A 17,295-nucleotide genomic window follows, 5' to 3' on the forward strand; every position below is an offset into this window, starting at 1 on the left:
TTTCCTTTTTTTCACTCTGAAATTGTCCAAAAGCAAAATAATACACTGATCTTGCTTAAAATGTTGAATAGAATGTTTCATCTTTAACTTTATGACTTTTGGAGATCAGTTCATCTTCTACTCACTTAACTATTCACAGTAACACAAATTTTGACTGGGGTGCCCAAACTTTTGCATGACACTGTATTCTGCAGAACACCCTAAAGTATAACTTGCAGGTAGAGTTAGAGTTGAGTAAGGCAAATGCAAAGTTAGCATTCATTTCAAATGGTCTAGAATACAAGACCAGGGATGTGATGCTGAGGCTTTATAACGCACTGGCGAGGACTCACCTTGAGTATTGTGAACAGTTTTGGGCTCCTCATCTAAGAAAAGATGTGCTGGCATTGGAGAGGGTTCAAAGGAGGTTCACAAAGATGATTCCGGGAATAAAAGGTTTATCATAAGTGGAACGTTTGATAGCTCTGTGCCTGTACTCACTGGAATTTAGAAAGATGGAGGGGGGATCTCATTGAAACCTTTTGAATGTTGAGAGTCCAAGACAGAGTAGATGTGGAAAGGATGTTTCCCATTGTGGGGGAGTCTAGGACAAGAGAGCATGGCCTCAGGATCGAGGGGCATCCATTTAAAACAGAGATGCAGAGAAATTTCTTTAGCCAAAGGTTGGTGAATTTGTGGAATTTATTACCACAGGGAGCTGTGAAGGTTGTCAGGTATATTTAAGGAAGAACTTGATACGTTCTTAATTGGACACAGCATGAAAGGTTACAGGGAGAAGGCCGGGGAGTGGGGTTGAGGAGGGAGAAAAAGAATCAGCCATGACTGAATGGTGGAGCAGATTCGATGGGCCAAATGGCCTAATTCTGCTCCTATGTCTTATGGTCTGATGGTTATCAGACCACTACATTGAAACATTTTGAGAATGAGCCCAGACACACCAACCAGCACTGACATCAGTCAAGATTTCATCTCGGGAGAAGCACACACAGCATAACCAGCCTGGCAAAGCTCCTCACACACATACGCAGGAAGGATTGGCAGATTGTAGTCAGAGTCTCAGCAATGTACGTTGTTATTTCCCTCAGTAATCTGGAAACCATTCTCTTCAGACACGGTAATTTATTTATTTACACAACTCACACACATGTCACACTTTGTCAACATACACCAGAAGTGTGAAGACACACTGTAAAATACAGAAACTTCAACGTGCACACTCTCCTTCAATGTGTACACATACCACACTGATACTTACCACAATCCACACACACACACACACACACACACACACACACACACACACACACACACACACACACACACACACACACACACACACACAGATACTTACCACAATCCACACACACACACACACACACACACACACACACACACACACACACACACACACACACACACACACACACACACACACACACACTCACACTCAGATTGTGACACATAGTCAAAGGCACAACTGCCCATTTATAAATGAAATCTGCTGTCCTTACCAACTCTATCTGTTCTGTGACACTGAGCTGTTTGAGCTGTCCTCTGACAAGACGTCACATCAGCAGTTCACAGACAGACTCCAGGGTGAGATTCCTCAGGTGGATGATCTAGGAAGGGTTTAACAAAAGTTGAACCCACAGCCCACTTCATCCATCTGCGAAACAAAGATGTCTTCTCGAGCATGTCCCATTTGTGTGTGTTTGTCCCATATCCCTATAACCATTTCCTATCTATGTACCTATCTAAACTTACTCCAGACTATTTTACTTATACCTGTTTCTACAGCTTCTGACAGCAAATTCCATTTATCCACATCCTTCTCTGTGAGAATGTTACCCCATAGATCCCTCATAAAAAAAATCCCTCTCACTTTCAATCTGAGGCCTCTGGTTCTGTACTCACATTTCTCACTTTTCTAAGACCTTTAGGAATGTATTTACCTCAATAAAGAGTCACCCTCAACATCCTACACTACAGCTAAATAGTCTAAGCTTATCCACTCTCTACTTTTAATCCAAGCCCCCCCCCCCCCCCAGTCCTGGTAACATCCTCCTGAAGCTTCCTGTCCAGTGTAATGACATCCTCCCCATATTCGGAGAACTGGTAAGGCACACAATACCCCCAGTGTGGCCTATCATTGAGATCAGATACCTTGCTTAATTTCCTGTGGACAGTGTTGTATAGGCTGATGAATACAGGACTGACGGTGTCATACTTGAATGCACCAGTATACGGAATAAGGTAGATAATGTTGTAGCACAGGCAGAGATTGGCAGTTACAATGTTGTTGGCATCACAGAGTTGTGGCAGAAAGGAAGTCATGACTTGAAGCTGAACATTTAAGGATACAGCTTGTATTCAAAGGACAGGCAGGTAGGCAGAGAGGCTGGGGAGGCTCTGCTGGTAAAAAAATGAAATGAAGTCCTTAGAGGGAGGTGACATTGGACTGGAAGATGCCCAATCATTGTGGGTAGAGTTAAGAAACTGCAAGGTTAAAAAGACCTTGATGGGAGTTATATACAGGCATCCAAATAGTAGCCAGGATAGAAGTGGGATGCAAATTATGCCAGGAGATAGAAGAAGCTTTTAAAAAGGGTAAGGTGATGATTGGAAGATCGTGTAGATTGAGAAAATCATGTTGGTGCTGCATTCCAGGAAAGAGAATTTGTAGAATGCCTCCGATATGGCTTTTTAGGACAGATTATGGTTGAGCCCAATGGGAGAAAGGCAATTCTGGATTGAGATTTGTATAATGAACCAGATATGATTAGGGAGATTATCAGTCAGATGTATCAGTATTAGAGTGGAGTAAAGTTAATTACAGAGGCACGAGGGAGGAGCTGACCAAAGTAGATTGGAAGGGGACACGATCAGAGATGATAGCACAATAGCAAAGACCGGAGTTTCTGGGGCAACTTGGAAGCATAGAATAGATACATCCCAAAGATGAATGTGTGTTCTAAAGGGATAATGGGGCAACCGTATTTGACAAGAGAAGTCAAAGACAACATAAAAACAAAAGAGAAGGCATAAAATGTAGCAAAAATTAGCATGAAATTGGAGGATGGAGAATAACCAGCAGAAAGCAACTAAAAAGCCAAAAAGTGATAAAGATGAGATATGAGTGAAAGATAGCCAACAATACACAAGAAGACCTTGGACCTATAAAACATGCCGCTGGAGAGGTAGAAGTGGGACCCAAAAACATGAGAGAGGTACATATTTAGTACAGTGGAAGATACTAGCTGTATGTCAGAAAGGTGAGGGTATCAGGGGACAACAAAGAGTGTTGTTGCTATTACCAAGGAGAAAGTGCATGGGAAGATGTAAGGTCTGAAGGTGCATAAATCACCTGGATCAGATGGAGTACATCCCAGTGTTCAGAAAGAGGTAACTGAAGAGAATGTGGAGGTATTAGTAATAATCTTTCAAGAATCACTAGGTTCTGGATAATTCAAGATGGCTGGAAAATTGCAAAAGTCACTTCACTCTTTAAGAAGTGCCAGCAACAGAGGAAAGGAAATTAGACATGAGTTAGTCTGACTTCAGTGAAACGGCTGGCATGGCTGTGTTGTGATTGGAAAGATGTTGGAGTCCAGTATTAAGGACAAGCTTTTGGGTACATGGAGGCACATGATAAAATAGGCCAAGGACAGCATGGATTCCTTTCAGGGGAAATCTTGCCTGACACATCTTTTGGAATGCTTCGAGGAACTGAAAGGCAAGATTGACAAAGAATGTTTTGGATGGTAGAATTGGTGCCTTTGTGACCAAGCTGGAGATGACATGAAGATAGGTGAAGGGGCAAGTAGTTTTACAGAGGCTTGGACTCTGGAGAAGGACAGAGACAGATGGGGAAAATAGGCAAAGAAGTGATAGATGGATTCTCGAATAGGGAAGTCCACAACACCATAAGACATAGGAGCAGAATTAGGCCATTCAGCCCATCCAGTCTGCTCTGCCATTCAATCACGGCTGCTCTTTTTTTTCTCCTCCTCAACCCCATATCCCAGCCTTCTCCTTTTCCCCATAACCTTTGATGCCATGTCCAATCAAGATCTATGAATCTCTGCCTTAAATACCCGACAGCCTCCACAGCTGCACATGGAAACAAATTCCACAAATTCACTACCCTCTGGCTAAAGAAATTTCTCTGCAGCTCTGTTTTGAATGGGGGCCCCTCTATCCTGAGTCTGTGCCCTCTTGTCCGTGACTCTACCACCATGGGAAACATTCTTTCCACATCTACTCTATCTCTAGGCCTTTCAACATTCGAAAAGTTTCAATTAGATCCCACTTCATCCTTCTAAATTCCAGCGAGTACAGACCCAAAGTGATCAAACGTTCCTCATATGATAACCCTTTCATTCTTCGAATCATCTTTGTGAATCTCTTCTGAACCCTCTCCAATGTATGCACATCTCCTCCAAGATGAGGAGCACAAAGCTGTACACAATACTCAACGTTAGTTCCCACCAGTGCCTTATAAACCCACAGTATCACATCCCTGCTGTTGTATTCCTAAAATGAATGCTAACATTGCATTTGCCTTCCTCACCACCGACTCATCATGCAAGTTAACCTTTAGGGTATACTGCACAAGAATTCTTAAGTCCCTTTGCATCTCAGATTTTTGATTTTCTCCCTGCAGTCTGCATGTTTATTTCTACTACCAAAGTGGATGATCATGCATTTTCCAACATTATTATTTCATTTGCCAGTTTCTTGCCCATTCTCCTAGTCTGTCTGTCTTTCTGCATCCTACCTGTTTCCACACCACTGCCTGCACCTCCACCAATCCTCATATCATTTGCAAACCTGACAACAAACCATCTATTCCACCATCTAAATCATTTATATACAGCATAAAAAGAAGTGGTCCCAAAACCCCTGTGGAACACCACTAGTCACTGGCAGCTAACCAGAAAAGGATCCTTTTATTCCTACTCACTGCCTTCTTCCAATCAGCCAATGCTCTAACTATGTTAGTAATTTTCCTGTAATATCATGCGCTCTTAACTTGGTAAGCAGTCTCATGTGTGACAACTTGTCAAAGGCCTTTAGAAAGCCCAAATATACAACTTACACTGCATGCCCTTTATCCACCCTACTTGTAAGTCGTGCATGCACTTTGGTAAAAGGAATAAAGGCATAGACGATTTTGTAAACAGGGAGAAACTTAAAAAATCAGAGGTGCAAAGGGACTTGGGTGTCCTTGTGCAGGATTCCCTAAAGGTTATCTTGCAGTTTGTATCAGTGGTAAGATCGGCAAGCTCAATATTAGCATTCATTTCAAGAGGATGGGAATACAAGAGCAAGGATGTAATGCTGAGGTGTTACAAGGTTTTTGTCAGACCAGACTTGGGGTATTGTGAGCAGTTTTCGGTCCCTTATATAGGAAAAGATGTGCTGACATTGGAGAAGTTCCAGACGTTCACGAGAATGATTCCGCAAATGAAAGAGTTTACATATGAGGTCCGTTTTGACAGTTCTGTGCCTGTATTCGCTGGAGTTTAGAAGAATGGCTGATTTATTGTCATCCTCAATTTATTCTGCTGCCTCGTCCCCATAAATTTTGACGCCCTGATTAATGAAGAACCTCTCAACTTCTGATTTAGAAACATAGAAAATAGGTGCAGGAGTAGGACATTCGGCCCTTCGAACCTGCACCGCCATTCAGTATGATCATGGCTGATCATCCAACTCAGAACCCTGTACCTGCTTTCTCTCCATACGTCCTGATCCCTTTAGCCACAAGGACCACAACTAACTCCCTCTTAAATATAGCCAATGAATTGGCCTCAACTGTTTCCTGTGGCAGAGAATTTTTTTTAATTGATTTTTTTATGCATTTTCTACAACACTACAAAAAAAAAACCCCAAAAACGAAATAGGAAATTAATACAGTGCAAGATAAACATACAATGGTAATATAATACCGAATATAATAATTGAAAAAGCACCCAAATTGAAGTCGTATAAAGTTAGTATCCACCCCCACCCCCGCAAGAAAAATATCTCCAGACCAACCAGAGCAAAATGTAGGAAATATAAATCAGAACATTCAAACCCCCAAAACTGTAAATACAATTAAAAACAGAAGATAATAATGCCTACTACCAAAAAGAATGCTGAAAGCAAAGGACTGAAAAAGAAACTTAATTAAAAGGAAAGTTATGAAAATACTCAATAAAAGGTCCCCAGACCTTAAGAAACTTTATGTCCGAATTAAGAATTGAGTAATGATTTTTTTCAAGATCTAAACAGGACATAATATCATTAAGCCATTGAGCGTGCGTGGGTGGGGCAACATCTCTCCATCTAAGAAGAATTAGACGTCTAGCCAGGAGAGAAGCAAAAGATAATATTCGACGTTTACTCAAACTCAAACGTACATCTGTCTCAGCCAAGAAACCAAAAAGAGCAATTAAAGGGTTAGGTTCTAAGTGGCGATTCAGAATACAGGATAAAGTTAAGAAAACATCCCTCCAAAATTTCTTTAGACTAGGACAGGTCCAGTACATATGAATGAGAGAAGCCTCACCACTTTTGCATTTATCACAACGAGGACTAATATTCGGATAAAATCGAGATAATTTAGATTTGGGCATATGAGCCCTATGAACAATCTTAAACTGTAAAAGACAACGGCGAGCACAAAGAGAAGTTGAGTTAACCGACTTGAGAATCGAGTCCCAAACCTCATCGGATAAAGGGATATTTAAGTCATGCTCCCAAGCCATTCTGATTTTATCCAAAGGGGGGCGCCATAAGGATACTAATTTATCACGAATAAAAGATATTAACCCTTTACACAATGGATTAATAGAAAGAAACAAGTCCATAGCATTTTTCTCGGGCATCTCAGGGAAGTTGGGTAATAAAGGATTAATGAAGTGTCTAATTTGGAGATATCTAAAAAATGGGAATCAGGTAGATTGAACTTAGCAGAGGACTGTTGAAAAGATGCGAAGCGATTATCAATGAAAAGATCTTCAAAATACCTAATGCCCTTTCTATACCAATCATAAAATGTTGAATCGTGCATAGAAGGTAGAAAAAGATGATTATGTAAAATAGGACAACCTAGAAAGGGAAAAACCATAGAAACCATAACATTTCCTAAACTGGGCCCATATTCGCAGAGTAGGTCTAACAAGAGGATTAACAATTAGTCTAGGTAAACTACTAGGGAGAACAGATCCAAGAAGTGCAGAGATAGATAGATCCTTAGTGGAATTCAGCTCCATTGCTACCCATTTAGGGCGGTCAGACTGGCTATGGAAAAAGACCAGAAGATAAGACAATGAATGTTAGCTGCCCAGTAGTATAGACGGAAATTAGGTAAGGCCATGCCGCCCTCTTTTTTAGATTTTTGAAGGTAAGTTTTGTTAATTCTGTAACGCTTACCCTTCCACAGATAGGACAAAATAATAGAGTCTAAGGAATCAAAAAAGGTTTTAGAAATAAAAATTGGAATAGATTGAAATAAGTATAAAAATTTAGGGAGAACATACATTTTAATAGCATTAACACGATCTACCAAGGACATAGATAAAGGTGACCATTGTGACAAACTCTGTTTTGTAGAGTACAAAAGACTGGCAAAATTTTCACGAAAAAGATCCTTAAAATTCCTTGTAACTGTAATACCAAGATAGGTAAATTGATTATCAACTACTTTAAAGGGGAGGTCACGAAATACTAATACTTGTGCTTCTTTATTAATTGGAAAATGTTCACTTATGTAAATTAAGTTTATAGCCAGAGAACTGGCTAAATTGATCAAGAAGTGAAAACACTGGAAGTAAGGATGTGGACGGATTTGAAAGAAAAAGTAATAGATCATCAGCATAAAGGGAAACTTTATGCTCAACACCCCCCTCCAGATCCCCGTCAATTCAGGACAACTTCGAAATGCAATCGCCAGAGGCTCTACAGCCAAATCAAAAAGAAAGGGACTTAAGGGGCATCCTTGACGGGTGCCACGTTTAAGGTTAAACAACTGGGATTGCTGAGAATTAGTCAAAACAGAGGCGGTAGGACAGAGATATAGTAATTTGATCTAACAGATAAAACTTTAACCGAGGTCAAATTTTTCTAAAACCGCAAGAGGTAGTTCCACTCTATATGATCAAATGCTTTTTCCACATCGAGAGAGATAACACATTCAGGAGTCCCAGTTGAAGGTGAGTATAAAATATTAAATAAACGTCGTATGTTAAAAAAGAGAAGATGATTTTTAATAAAACCAGTTTGATCATCAGAAATAATACAGGGTTTAACAGTTTCTAATCTGTGAGCCAAAACTTTGGCCAAAATTTTAACATCAACATTAAGCAAAGAAATCGGCCTGTAAGAGGAGCACTCTGTTGGATCTTTGCCCTTTTTAAATAAAAGAATAATACATGCCTCATTAAATGAGGGTGGCAATTTACCATAATTAAGCGAATCAGATAGTACTGAGAGTAACTGAGGTGAAAGAAGTGAAGAGAATAATTTATAAAATTCTATGGGGAACCCATTAGGACCAGGAGATTTGCCTGACGACAGTGCAGAGATTGCAAAATATACTTCTTCTAATGATATAGGCTCATTAAGTTTTGCTTTAGAATCAGATGACATCGAAGGGATATTCAAGCTATTTAAAAAAGATCAAAAGAACTATTCTCATTCAGGGATTCGGAGGAATAAAGCCGAGAATAAAAATTCTTAAATAAGTCATTAATTTCTGAGTGATTTGATGTAATATCCCCGTTCTCCTTCCGGATCTTTGTAATATGTTGTTTAGCTTTAGAACGTCTCAACTGATTAACTAGAAACTTTCCAGATTTATCATCATGAATATAAAAGCGACTCTTACTTTCAAGAAGTTGACATTCAACTGGTTGAGTAGAGAGAAGGTCAAATTTAGTTTGGAATTCTACACGCTTCTTATATAATTCGGGGTTTTTAGTCTGAGCATATAATTGATCTAATTCTTTAATCTGATTAATCAGGTCTAATCGCTCTGAACGGGACTTTCTATTAAGATTCGCTGTATATGAAATTATTTGACCCGTCAAATATGCTTTCATAGCATCCCAGACAATCTGGGATGAAATTTCAGATGACGTATTAGTGTTTAGGAAAAAAGTTATTTGGTCCTTAATAAATTTTACAAAATCATCATCCGATAATAAAGTCGGGTTAAAGCGCCAATGTTTATTCCTTTGAGGGAGACCAGGAAATTTTAGAGACAGTGACAGTGATCAGAGACCAGTATACTCTGATAGTCACAAGAATGAACAAATGAAATAAGTTGATTATCAATTAGGAAACAGTCAATTCTAGTAAAGGTATGATGAACATGTGAAAAAAAGGAATAATCTCTCTCAGTAGGATGAAGGAAATGCCATATATCAGAGATACCATAGTTAGAAAGAAAAGAGAGCATAGCTAAAGCAGTTTTAGTAGGTAATCTAGTAACAGGGGACGATCGATCCAAAGTTGGGTCTAACCAGCAGATAAATTCGCCACCCAATATAGGTTCAGATCTGGTAATGAGGAAAAAAAGCGTTCAAAAATATTCACATCGTCAGAACTGGGAGAATACAGGTTAGCTAGTACTACCTTAGTATTATATAATTTGCCAGAAACAATAAAAAAAAGGTCATTTGTGTCAGATATCTTACTACGGAGTTCAAAAGGAACATTTGAGTTGATAAGAATAGAACCCCCCCCCCCCCGGCTTTGCCCGGGAAGGATGAATGAAAATGTTGACCCACCCACTTTGACATAAGCCAAGAATTATCGAAACTACGAATATGGGTTTCTTGGAGGAAAGCAATGTCAGCTTTAAGTTGCTTAATATGGGAGAAGACCTTTCTTCTTTTAACAGGATGATTCAATCCCTTTACAATCAAGCTCACAAATTTGAATGGACTAACCATTATCAATTGTTAAGACGTAAATGACAGTAGGCATATATAAGATCAAACATTGCAATAACTGTTTGGAAGCAAAAATATAAACAAATCAATAAAATCAGGACATAGATATGTCCTGGATAACAAGGAAAAAACAAAAAAAAAGCAATAGATAGTGTTGGTACTGGAGAATCCACCCCACCCTCACAACCCAAAACTAAATGGCTACCCAAAAAAGCAGCTAGCTCTACAGAAAATAGGACACCCCAAAAACCATCTTCCAGTTCCGTAACATTAACATAAGCTCCGTGTAAGTAATATAGTAGATACTAACTAATTTATGCACTACAAATCAAAATTACAAATAGGAACAACCATCAGAAAGAATATAAAACTTACTACAAAATAGTAATCAAGAACTAATCTACCCGCGAGAAACTATGAAAAATTGGAAAAAAGGGTAAAAGGGGGAAAAAAGGAGGAAATTCTATATTTAAAGAGAGTACATATCAGCCGTTTTAAAAAAAGGCAGGTATATACAGTAAATTGACAGGGAGACCTTAAATAAAAAACTCTAAGCATCCCAAATAAATTAAGACCAGTTGTAGTTCTCTATAGTTAAAGTTATTCAAAAGTAAACTAAATTACACAAATGAAATCTAAAACCACAGGAAAACATTAATTTAAATCATCTATTTAAGAAAATCACACCGTCCAAGGGGAGACCAACTAAAACCCTTAGGTTCTCAGTAGTTAAGTACTAAATTATTCAAATAGAGTCTGAGTTCGTAAAGAAGACTTTAATTCAAGAAATACTCATCAGCCATTTTAGAAAGTCAAACCGGGTCCAAGGAAGTAAACATGGCTGGAAGATTTCCAACAAACATCTCAGCCTCTCTAACTGACTTAAACCACTTATATTCTCCAGTAGTAAGCGTAATTCGAAGATCGCAGGATTGCGAAGGGAAGGTTTGAATCCACGATTAAAGAGCTCTTTCATAACGCCTTTGAACTCGGCACGCATCTTCAGAACCTGGGGAGCATAGTCTTTCAAGATACGAATGGTATTATTTCGGAAAGTTGGCGTGCCCTTCAGCGTGCCTCCATAATCAAACGATTTTTTACTAGATAACGATGGAAACACAGGATAACTGGTCGTGCTCTAGAACCCAAAACAGCTCGAGGGACATAAATTCTGTGAGCTCTTTCTAGCTCAGGTGGAGTCGGGAGAAATTCTTTCACGAAAATCTCACAGAGAAAAGAAGAGAAAAATTCAACGGGGGAACCCGTTTCAGTGGCCTCTGGCAAACCGAGAATTCGCAGATTGCAGCGCCTGCTCAGATTTTCGAGATCCATCATTTTGGAAATAATTTTGCTGTTTTGCTCCGTTAAGTTGGAACAGAGAGTTTCCAAATGCTGAACACGGCGTTTTAAATCTTCCGAGGTTAGGTCGCTGCGAGATAAATGTTCGGCTTGATCATCCACTCTGGTGTTAATCTGATCCAATTTTGACTCCAGTTGACTGACAGAGGCTCGAAATTCAGTCTTGAAATCAGTTAGAATGTCTTGTTGATTCTGTTCCAAGATAGAGAGGATCTCGGCAGACAGAGACGTGGGAGTTTCTTTTTTCCCGGATTTAGAATTTTTTGTAGCCATTGTAAGATAGACGTATTCGCAGGCAGATAAGAAAAAAACAGATAGAATAACGAACTAAGGTTTAAAAAGGGAGACACATAGTGCGAAGGTAAGAAATGTAACGGAGCAAAAGTTTGAAGCGACTAAACAATCGCCATCTTACCGGAAGTCGTCGGCAGAGAATTCCACAGATTCACCACTCTCTGTGTGAAGAAGTTTTTCCTCATCTCGGTCCTAAACGGCTTCCCCGTTATCCTTAAACTGTGACCCCTCGTTCTGGACTTCCCCAACAGCGGAAACAATCTTCCTGCATCTTGCCTGTCCAATCCCTTTAGAATTTCATACGTTTCAATAAGATCCCCCCTCAATCTTCTAAATTCCAGCAAGTATAAGCCTAGTCGATCCAGTCTTTCTTCATATGAAAGTCCTGCCATCCCAGGAATCAATCTGGTGAACCTTCTTTGTACTCCCTCTATGGCAAGAATGTCTTTCCTCAGATTAGGGGACCAAAACTGCACACAATACTCCAGGTGTGGTCTCACCAAGACCTTCTACAACTACAGTAGAACCTCCCTGCTTCTGTACTCGAATCCTCTTGCTATGAATGTCAACATACTATTCGCCTTTTTCACCGCCTGGTGTACCTGCATGCCCACTTTCAATGACTGGTGTACAATGACACCCAGGTCTCTTTGCACCTCCCCTTTTCCTAATCGGGCCCCATTCAGATAATAATCTGTTTCCCTACTCTTGCCACCAAAATGGATAACCTCACATTTATCCACATTAAGTTGCATCTGCCATGAATTTACCCACTCATCCAACCTATCCAAGTCACCCTGCATCCTCTTAGCATCCTCCTCACAGCTAACACTGCCGCCCAGCTTCGTGTCATCCGCAAACTTGGAGATGTTGCAATTAATTCCCTCGTCTAAATCGCTGATATATATTGTAAACAACTGGGGTCCCAGCACTGAGCCTTGCGGTACCCCACTAGTCACTGCCTGCCATTCTGAACAGGTCCCGTTTATTCCCACTCTTTGTTTCCTGTCTGCCAACCAATTCTCTATCCACATCAATACCATACCCCAATACTGTGTGCTTTAAGTTTGCACACTAATCTCCTGTGTGGGACCTTGTCAAAAGCCTTTTGAAAATCCAAATATACCACATCCACTGGTTCTCCCCTATCCACTCTACTAGCTAGGTCCTCAAAAAATTCTATAATGTTCGTCAGACATGATTTTCCTTTCACAATATGAAACATAAGAAAATCTGAAAATGCTGTAATCGAAGCAACACAGGTCCTGATGAAGGGTCACGGCCTTATCGCCCTGAAACCTATCTGGAAAGAGTTAATGTTGGGAGAATGTTTCCTGTCGTGGGTGAGTCAAGAACCAGATGGCGCAACCTCCGACTAGAGGGTGTCCATTTATTACAAAAATGAGGAGGGATTCCTTTTGCCACAGGCTGCTGTGGAGGCCAAGTTATTGAGTATATTTAAAGCGGAGCAACAAACACAGAATGCTGGGTGAACTCAGCAGACCAGGAGACATCTATAGAAAAGAGTAAACAGTCGACAGTTCAGGCTGAGATGCTTCATCAGAACCTGTGTTGCTGCAAATTCTTCCCCTGCCCTAATGAGAGGCTGCGGGCGATGGGGTTGTGGGAAAGGGGACAAAGGGATCATCATCTCCATCTTTGTCCCCCTCCAGCTTCCCGTTACGTCGACACACACAGTTCACCCACAGGCTTTCCACCTCTTCCACATGTGGTTCTGGTTCAATCTGCCGTTCATCTCCCCTACTGGTTCCCATTATCATCTCCTGTACCGTCTCATACCTTCATCCTCCCCCACTTCACACTCACACTCAATGTTAACATTGAATGAAGGGCCTGTTCCTGTGCTGTACTGTTCTATGTTCTCTGTTCCCTGTTTAGAAGAATGAAAGATCTCTGGGAAACACAAAATTCTTTCAGGGCTCAACAGGCAGGATACAGGGAGGATGTTTCCCCTGTGTGGGGTGTCAAGTACTCTGCACTGGGGGAGTGGGTGGTAGGGGAGACTCAGTCATTCATTTCCTTTAATGTCACAGAGCCTTTGTCGTACAGCATAGAAATGTGCCCTTCGACCCATCACCTCTGTGCTGTCCTATTTACCCATCTACATTCATCCCATTGGCTGGCATTAGGTCAGTCTCCTTCTGTGCCTTGCCTGTTGATGTGTCTGTCCAAGTGTCTCTTAAACATAGAGGACTGGAGGCCTGTGACCTACAGAAGTCGGTGCTAGGGCCATGGTTGTTTATCAATCATATTAATGAGTTGGGTGATAATGTTGGTGACATAGTTAGTAGTTTTGTGGGTGACACTGAATTTCATGATATAATGGACAACGAAGAGGGTTATCTAAGTTTACGACGGACCTTTGATCCAATGTAGAGATGGGTGACAATGTTTTAAAGTACATCTTGTCCGGTATGTGGATAAGAGAGGTGGAAAGGAATAATGAGAAAATGGGACTAGCTCATTAAAGCAAGTTAATCGGCACGAAGAGGATGGGCTGAAAAGCCTCTGTGAGCCCCTGTTTAAATCCTTTCAGTATTCACTCACCCACTTCCCAGCTGAATCCACCCCTACACCACATCCGTTTCTAATGGCTACCCCTTAAACACAGAGCTATTTTTGATGAATGATGTTGACCTGAAACCTAGACAGCTCATCTCTCTCCACACATGCCGCCTGACCCTCAGGATCCCTGTAGCATTTTGTGTGTGTCTGATCGGGAAAACTCTGCTCTCCATCCCTGAGGATAAACGTCAGGGAAAGACTGGTTGTCCATCGGCTGTAGTTGGGTAAAACCCGGGAAACACTTGCTGTCAGCCACCAGACTGTGCCTGAGGCCCAGCATTCTTTCCACCCGTCCCAGGGACCGCATTGCCCGAATCTCCCCCGATTCCCAGGGCTCTGCTGCCTAACTCTCCCTAAGATCCCTGGGGATTCCCTAATGCTCTACTTCTTCCCCCCGCCCAGTCTCCATCACCCTGGATGTGGAAACGGCTGATCCGTGGCTCGAGGTGTCTGAGGATCGGAAGAGTGTGAGATTGACCGAGACCCGGAGGGATCTCCTTGACACTGGGAAGAGATTCACAAACCTGTCTTGTATGCTGGGGTCGGAGGGATTCACATCGGGAATACATTACTGGGAGGTGGAGGTGGCGGGGAATCGGGGCTGGTGGTTGGGAGTCGCCGCAGAGTCTGTGGAGAGGAAGAGATGGGTCATTCCGAGTCCGGAGACCGGATTCTGGGTCATCGAGTGGGTTAGTGGCGTGACCCAGTGGGATTATAATGTGCTCAGTGATCCCACCTCCCCTGAACCCCGTCTCCCTGTCAGTCCCATCCTCGGGAGGGTGGGAGTTTATCTCAGTTACGAGTCCGGGACAGTTTCTTTTTATAACGCGGAGACCAAGTCCCATCTCTACACCTTCACTGGGAATAAATTCACAGAGAAACTTTATCCTTTCTTCTGGACTTGGGATAGAAACCAGTGGCTGAGAATCTGCTCTGGTTCCACTCTGGGTCTGTAAACATGTCGGGTCCCAGGACCGGCGTCAGGAGTAAAGTCCCTGTAAATATAAATGTGCAGAGAGTGAAATAAACACGAGATGAGAATTATCGATCCATTCATTTTAACTCATCCACCACATCCGCAACAGAACAGAAACACCGCGGATTCAGCAGCAGCTGCGGAACGGCGGGTCCTGAGCTCCCCCTAAAGTCGATCCGCAATGCGGACAGGTTAAGTGTGATGTAGGGGTGATGCTGAACTGAAAAAGGAGGAGTCGGTAAATCTTGGGAAGACCATAAGACATAGGAGCAGAATTAGACCATTCAGCCGATCAACTCCACTGATTCCAAATCTCATTCAACCTCCAGCCCCCCACAGACTTGGCTTCCACCGCAGTCTGTGGCAGAGCATTCCACAGGTTCACTACTCTCTTGCTAAAAACATTCCTTCTTACCTCTGATCAAAAAGATCTCCCCTCAATTTTGAAGCTGTGCCTTCTAGTCTGGATACCCTCACTACATGAAACAACCTATCCACATCCACCCTATCTAGTCATTTAACACTCGGTAGGTTTCAATGAGATCCCCCTTCCTTTCTGAGATACGGGACCCAAAACTTTGAAAAATCTCCCAAGTACAGCCCGACTTCTGTCTTATAAAGGCTCAGCATTATCTCCTTGCTTAAAAAGGCCCGACTTATTCCTACTCATTGCCTCCTGCCTGTCAGCCATTCCTCTATCCATGCCAGTATCTTTCCCATAAGGCATAGGATTTTATCTTGCTCGGCAGCCTTGTATGGTACCTTAAGGCCGCCTGAAAATACAAGGAAAATCCTGTTTTATATTATTAGCAAGTTTGCCCTCATATTTCATCTTTACCATTCCTATCGCTTTTTTCGTTCCCTTTTGTTGGATTTTAAAAGCTTCCCAATAATCCAACATCCCACTTACTCTTTACCTTATATGCCATTTCTTTCGGTTTTCCCCAGCCCTTAACTTCTCTTGTCAGCCACAGATGCTTACACCTTTCATTTGAGAACTTCTTCAGTGGGACATGTCTGTCCTGCGCCTTGTAAACTATTCCCAGATACTTTAGCCACCTCTGTTCAGTGGTCATCACCGCAGTATCCGCCTCAAATTCACCTGGGCAAGCTCCTCTCTCATGCCTCTGTAATTCCCTTTATTTCATTGCGAGACCGATACATGTGACTTGGGCTTCTCACTCTCAAATTGCAGTATGAATTCAATTATATTATGATCACTGCCTCCTAAGGCTTCCTTTGCTTTAAGATCTCGAATAAGATTAGGTTTATTACACAACACCCGTTTTAAGATTACCTTTCCCCACGTTGGCCCAAACACAAGCTGCTCTAAAAAGCCGTCTCGTGGGCATTCAACAAATTCCCTCTCTTGTGATCCGACACCAACATGATTTTCCCAATCCTCTTGCATATTGAAGTCGTCTGATACAATTGTGACATTAACCTTATTACATGTGCTTTCCAGCACAATACTGTGAATTAACTTAAAGTCACTCCCATAACTTAATGAAGTTTTTATCTGAAAACTATCTAGCCCCAAAGATTGTAATGAAGCCTGCATTTGATTTCTTTCAACCTTATATGCTTCACACTGAAATAGTATGTGTGTAACTATTTCATAATGACAAAACCGACACAGCATAGAATGATGTTTTGCAACTGGATATTAGGCATAATTAATCATAGTCTGGGCAATTCTAAGTCGTGTCAATATAATTCCTTCCCTTCTGGTTTTAAACCCTTCCTCTATAATCCCAACAGGTTGATGTATTCTGTAAAGGTGGCTGTCCTCTCCATTATTCTACAATCTTGCCATAAGCCCTTAATTCATAAACCTACCAACCCCCTACCTTCTGATTTGCACAGTGGACAGTCTATACTCACAGTTCAACTTTCAACAACTTTTGTTGCTGAACGGTCAACCCCATAATTTCCCTTAACAATGCTATGTGCAGGGCCCATAAGGTGCAGACATACATGAAATACTGTTTGATAAGTTTCCAACAGTCAGTCTGACCTACTACTAGAATTACCTTTTTTAAGACTCATCAAAACCGAAAAAGATTCTGAACAAATTACAAGTTTACAAGGACCAATTTCCTCCATCCACTGTAACTCTAAAATAATGGCAAAGAA

General features: G+C 41.4%; 1 protein-coding gene across 10 annotated transcripts in view; it reads left to right on the forward strand.

The window, feature by feature from the left end:
* LOC140732881 (zinc-binding protein A33-like) overlaps nt 1–15,224 on the forward strand; it is a 32,280-nt gene extending 17,056 nt beyond the window's left edge. For all 10 annotated transcript variants that reach the window (XM_073055534.1, XM_073055532.1, XM_073055533.1 and 7 more), the window contains one exon: nt 14,586–15,224. In XM_073055534.1, coding sequence (XP_072911635.1) covers nt 14,586–15,139 — 554 coding nt within the window. In that variant the 3' untranslated portion in view covers nt 15,140–15,224. The remainder of the gene's footprint in view (nt 1–14,585) is intronic.
* Nucleotides 15,225–17,295: the final 2,071 nt, after the last annotated feature.

The sequence above is a fragment of the Hemitrygon akajei genome, chromosome 9, assembly GCF_048418815.1.
Source record: "Hemitrygon akajei chromosome 9, sHemAka1.3, whole genome shotgun sequence".
In the NCBI taxonomy this organism is placed as follows: domain Eukaryota; kingdom Metazoa; phylum Chordata; class Chondrichthyes; order Myliobatiformes; family Dasyatidae; genus Hemitrygon; species Hemitrygon akajei.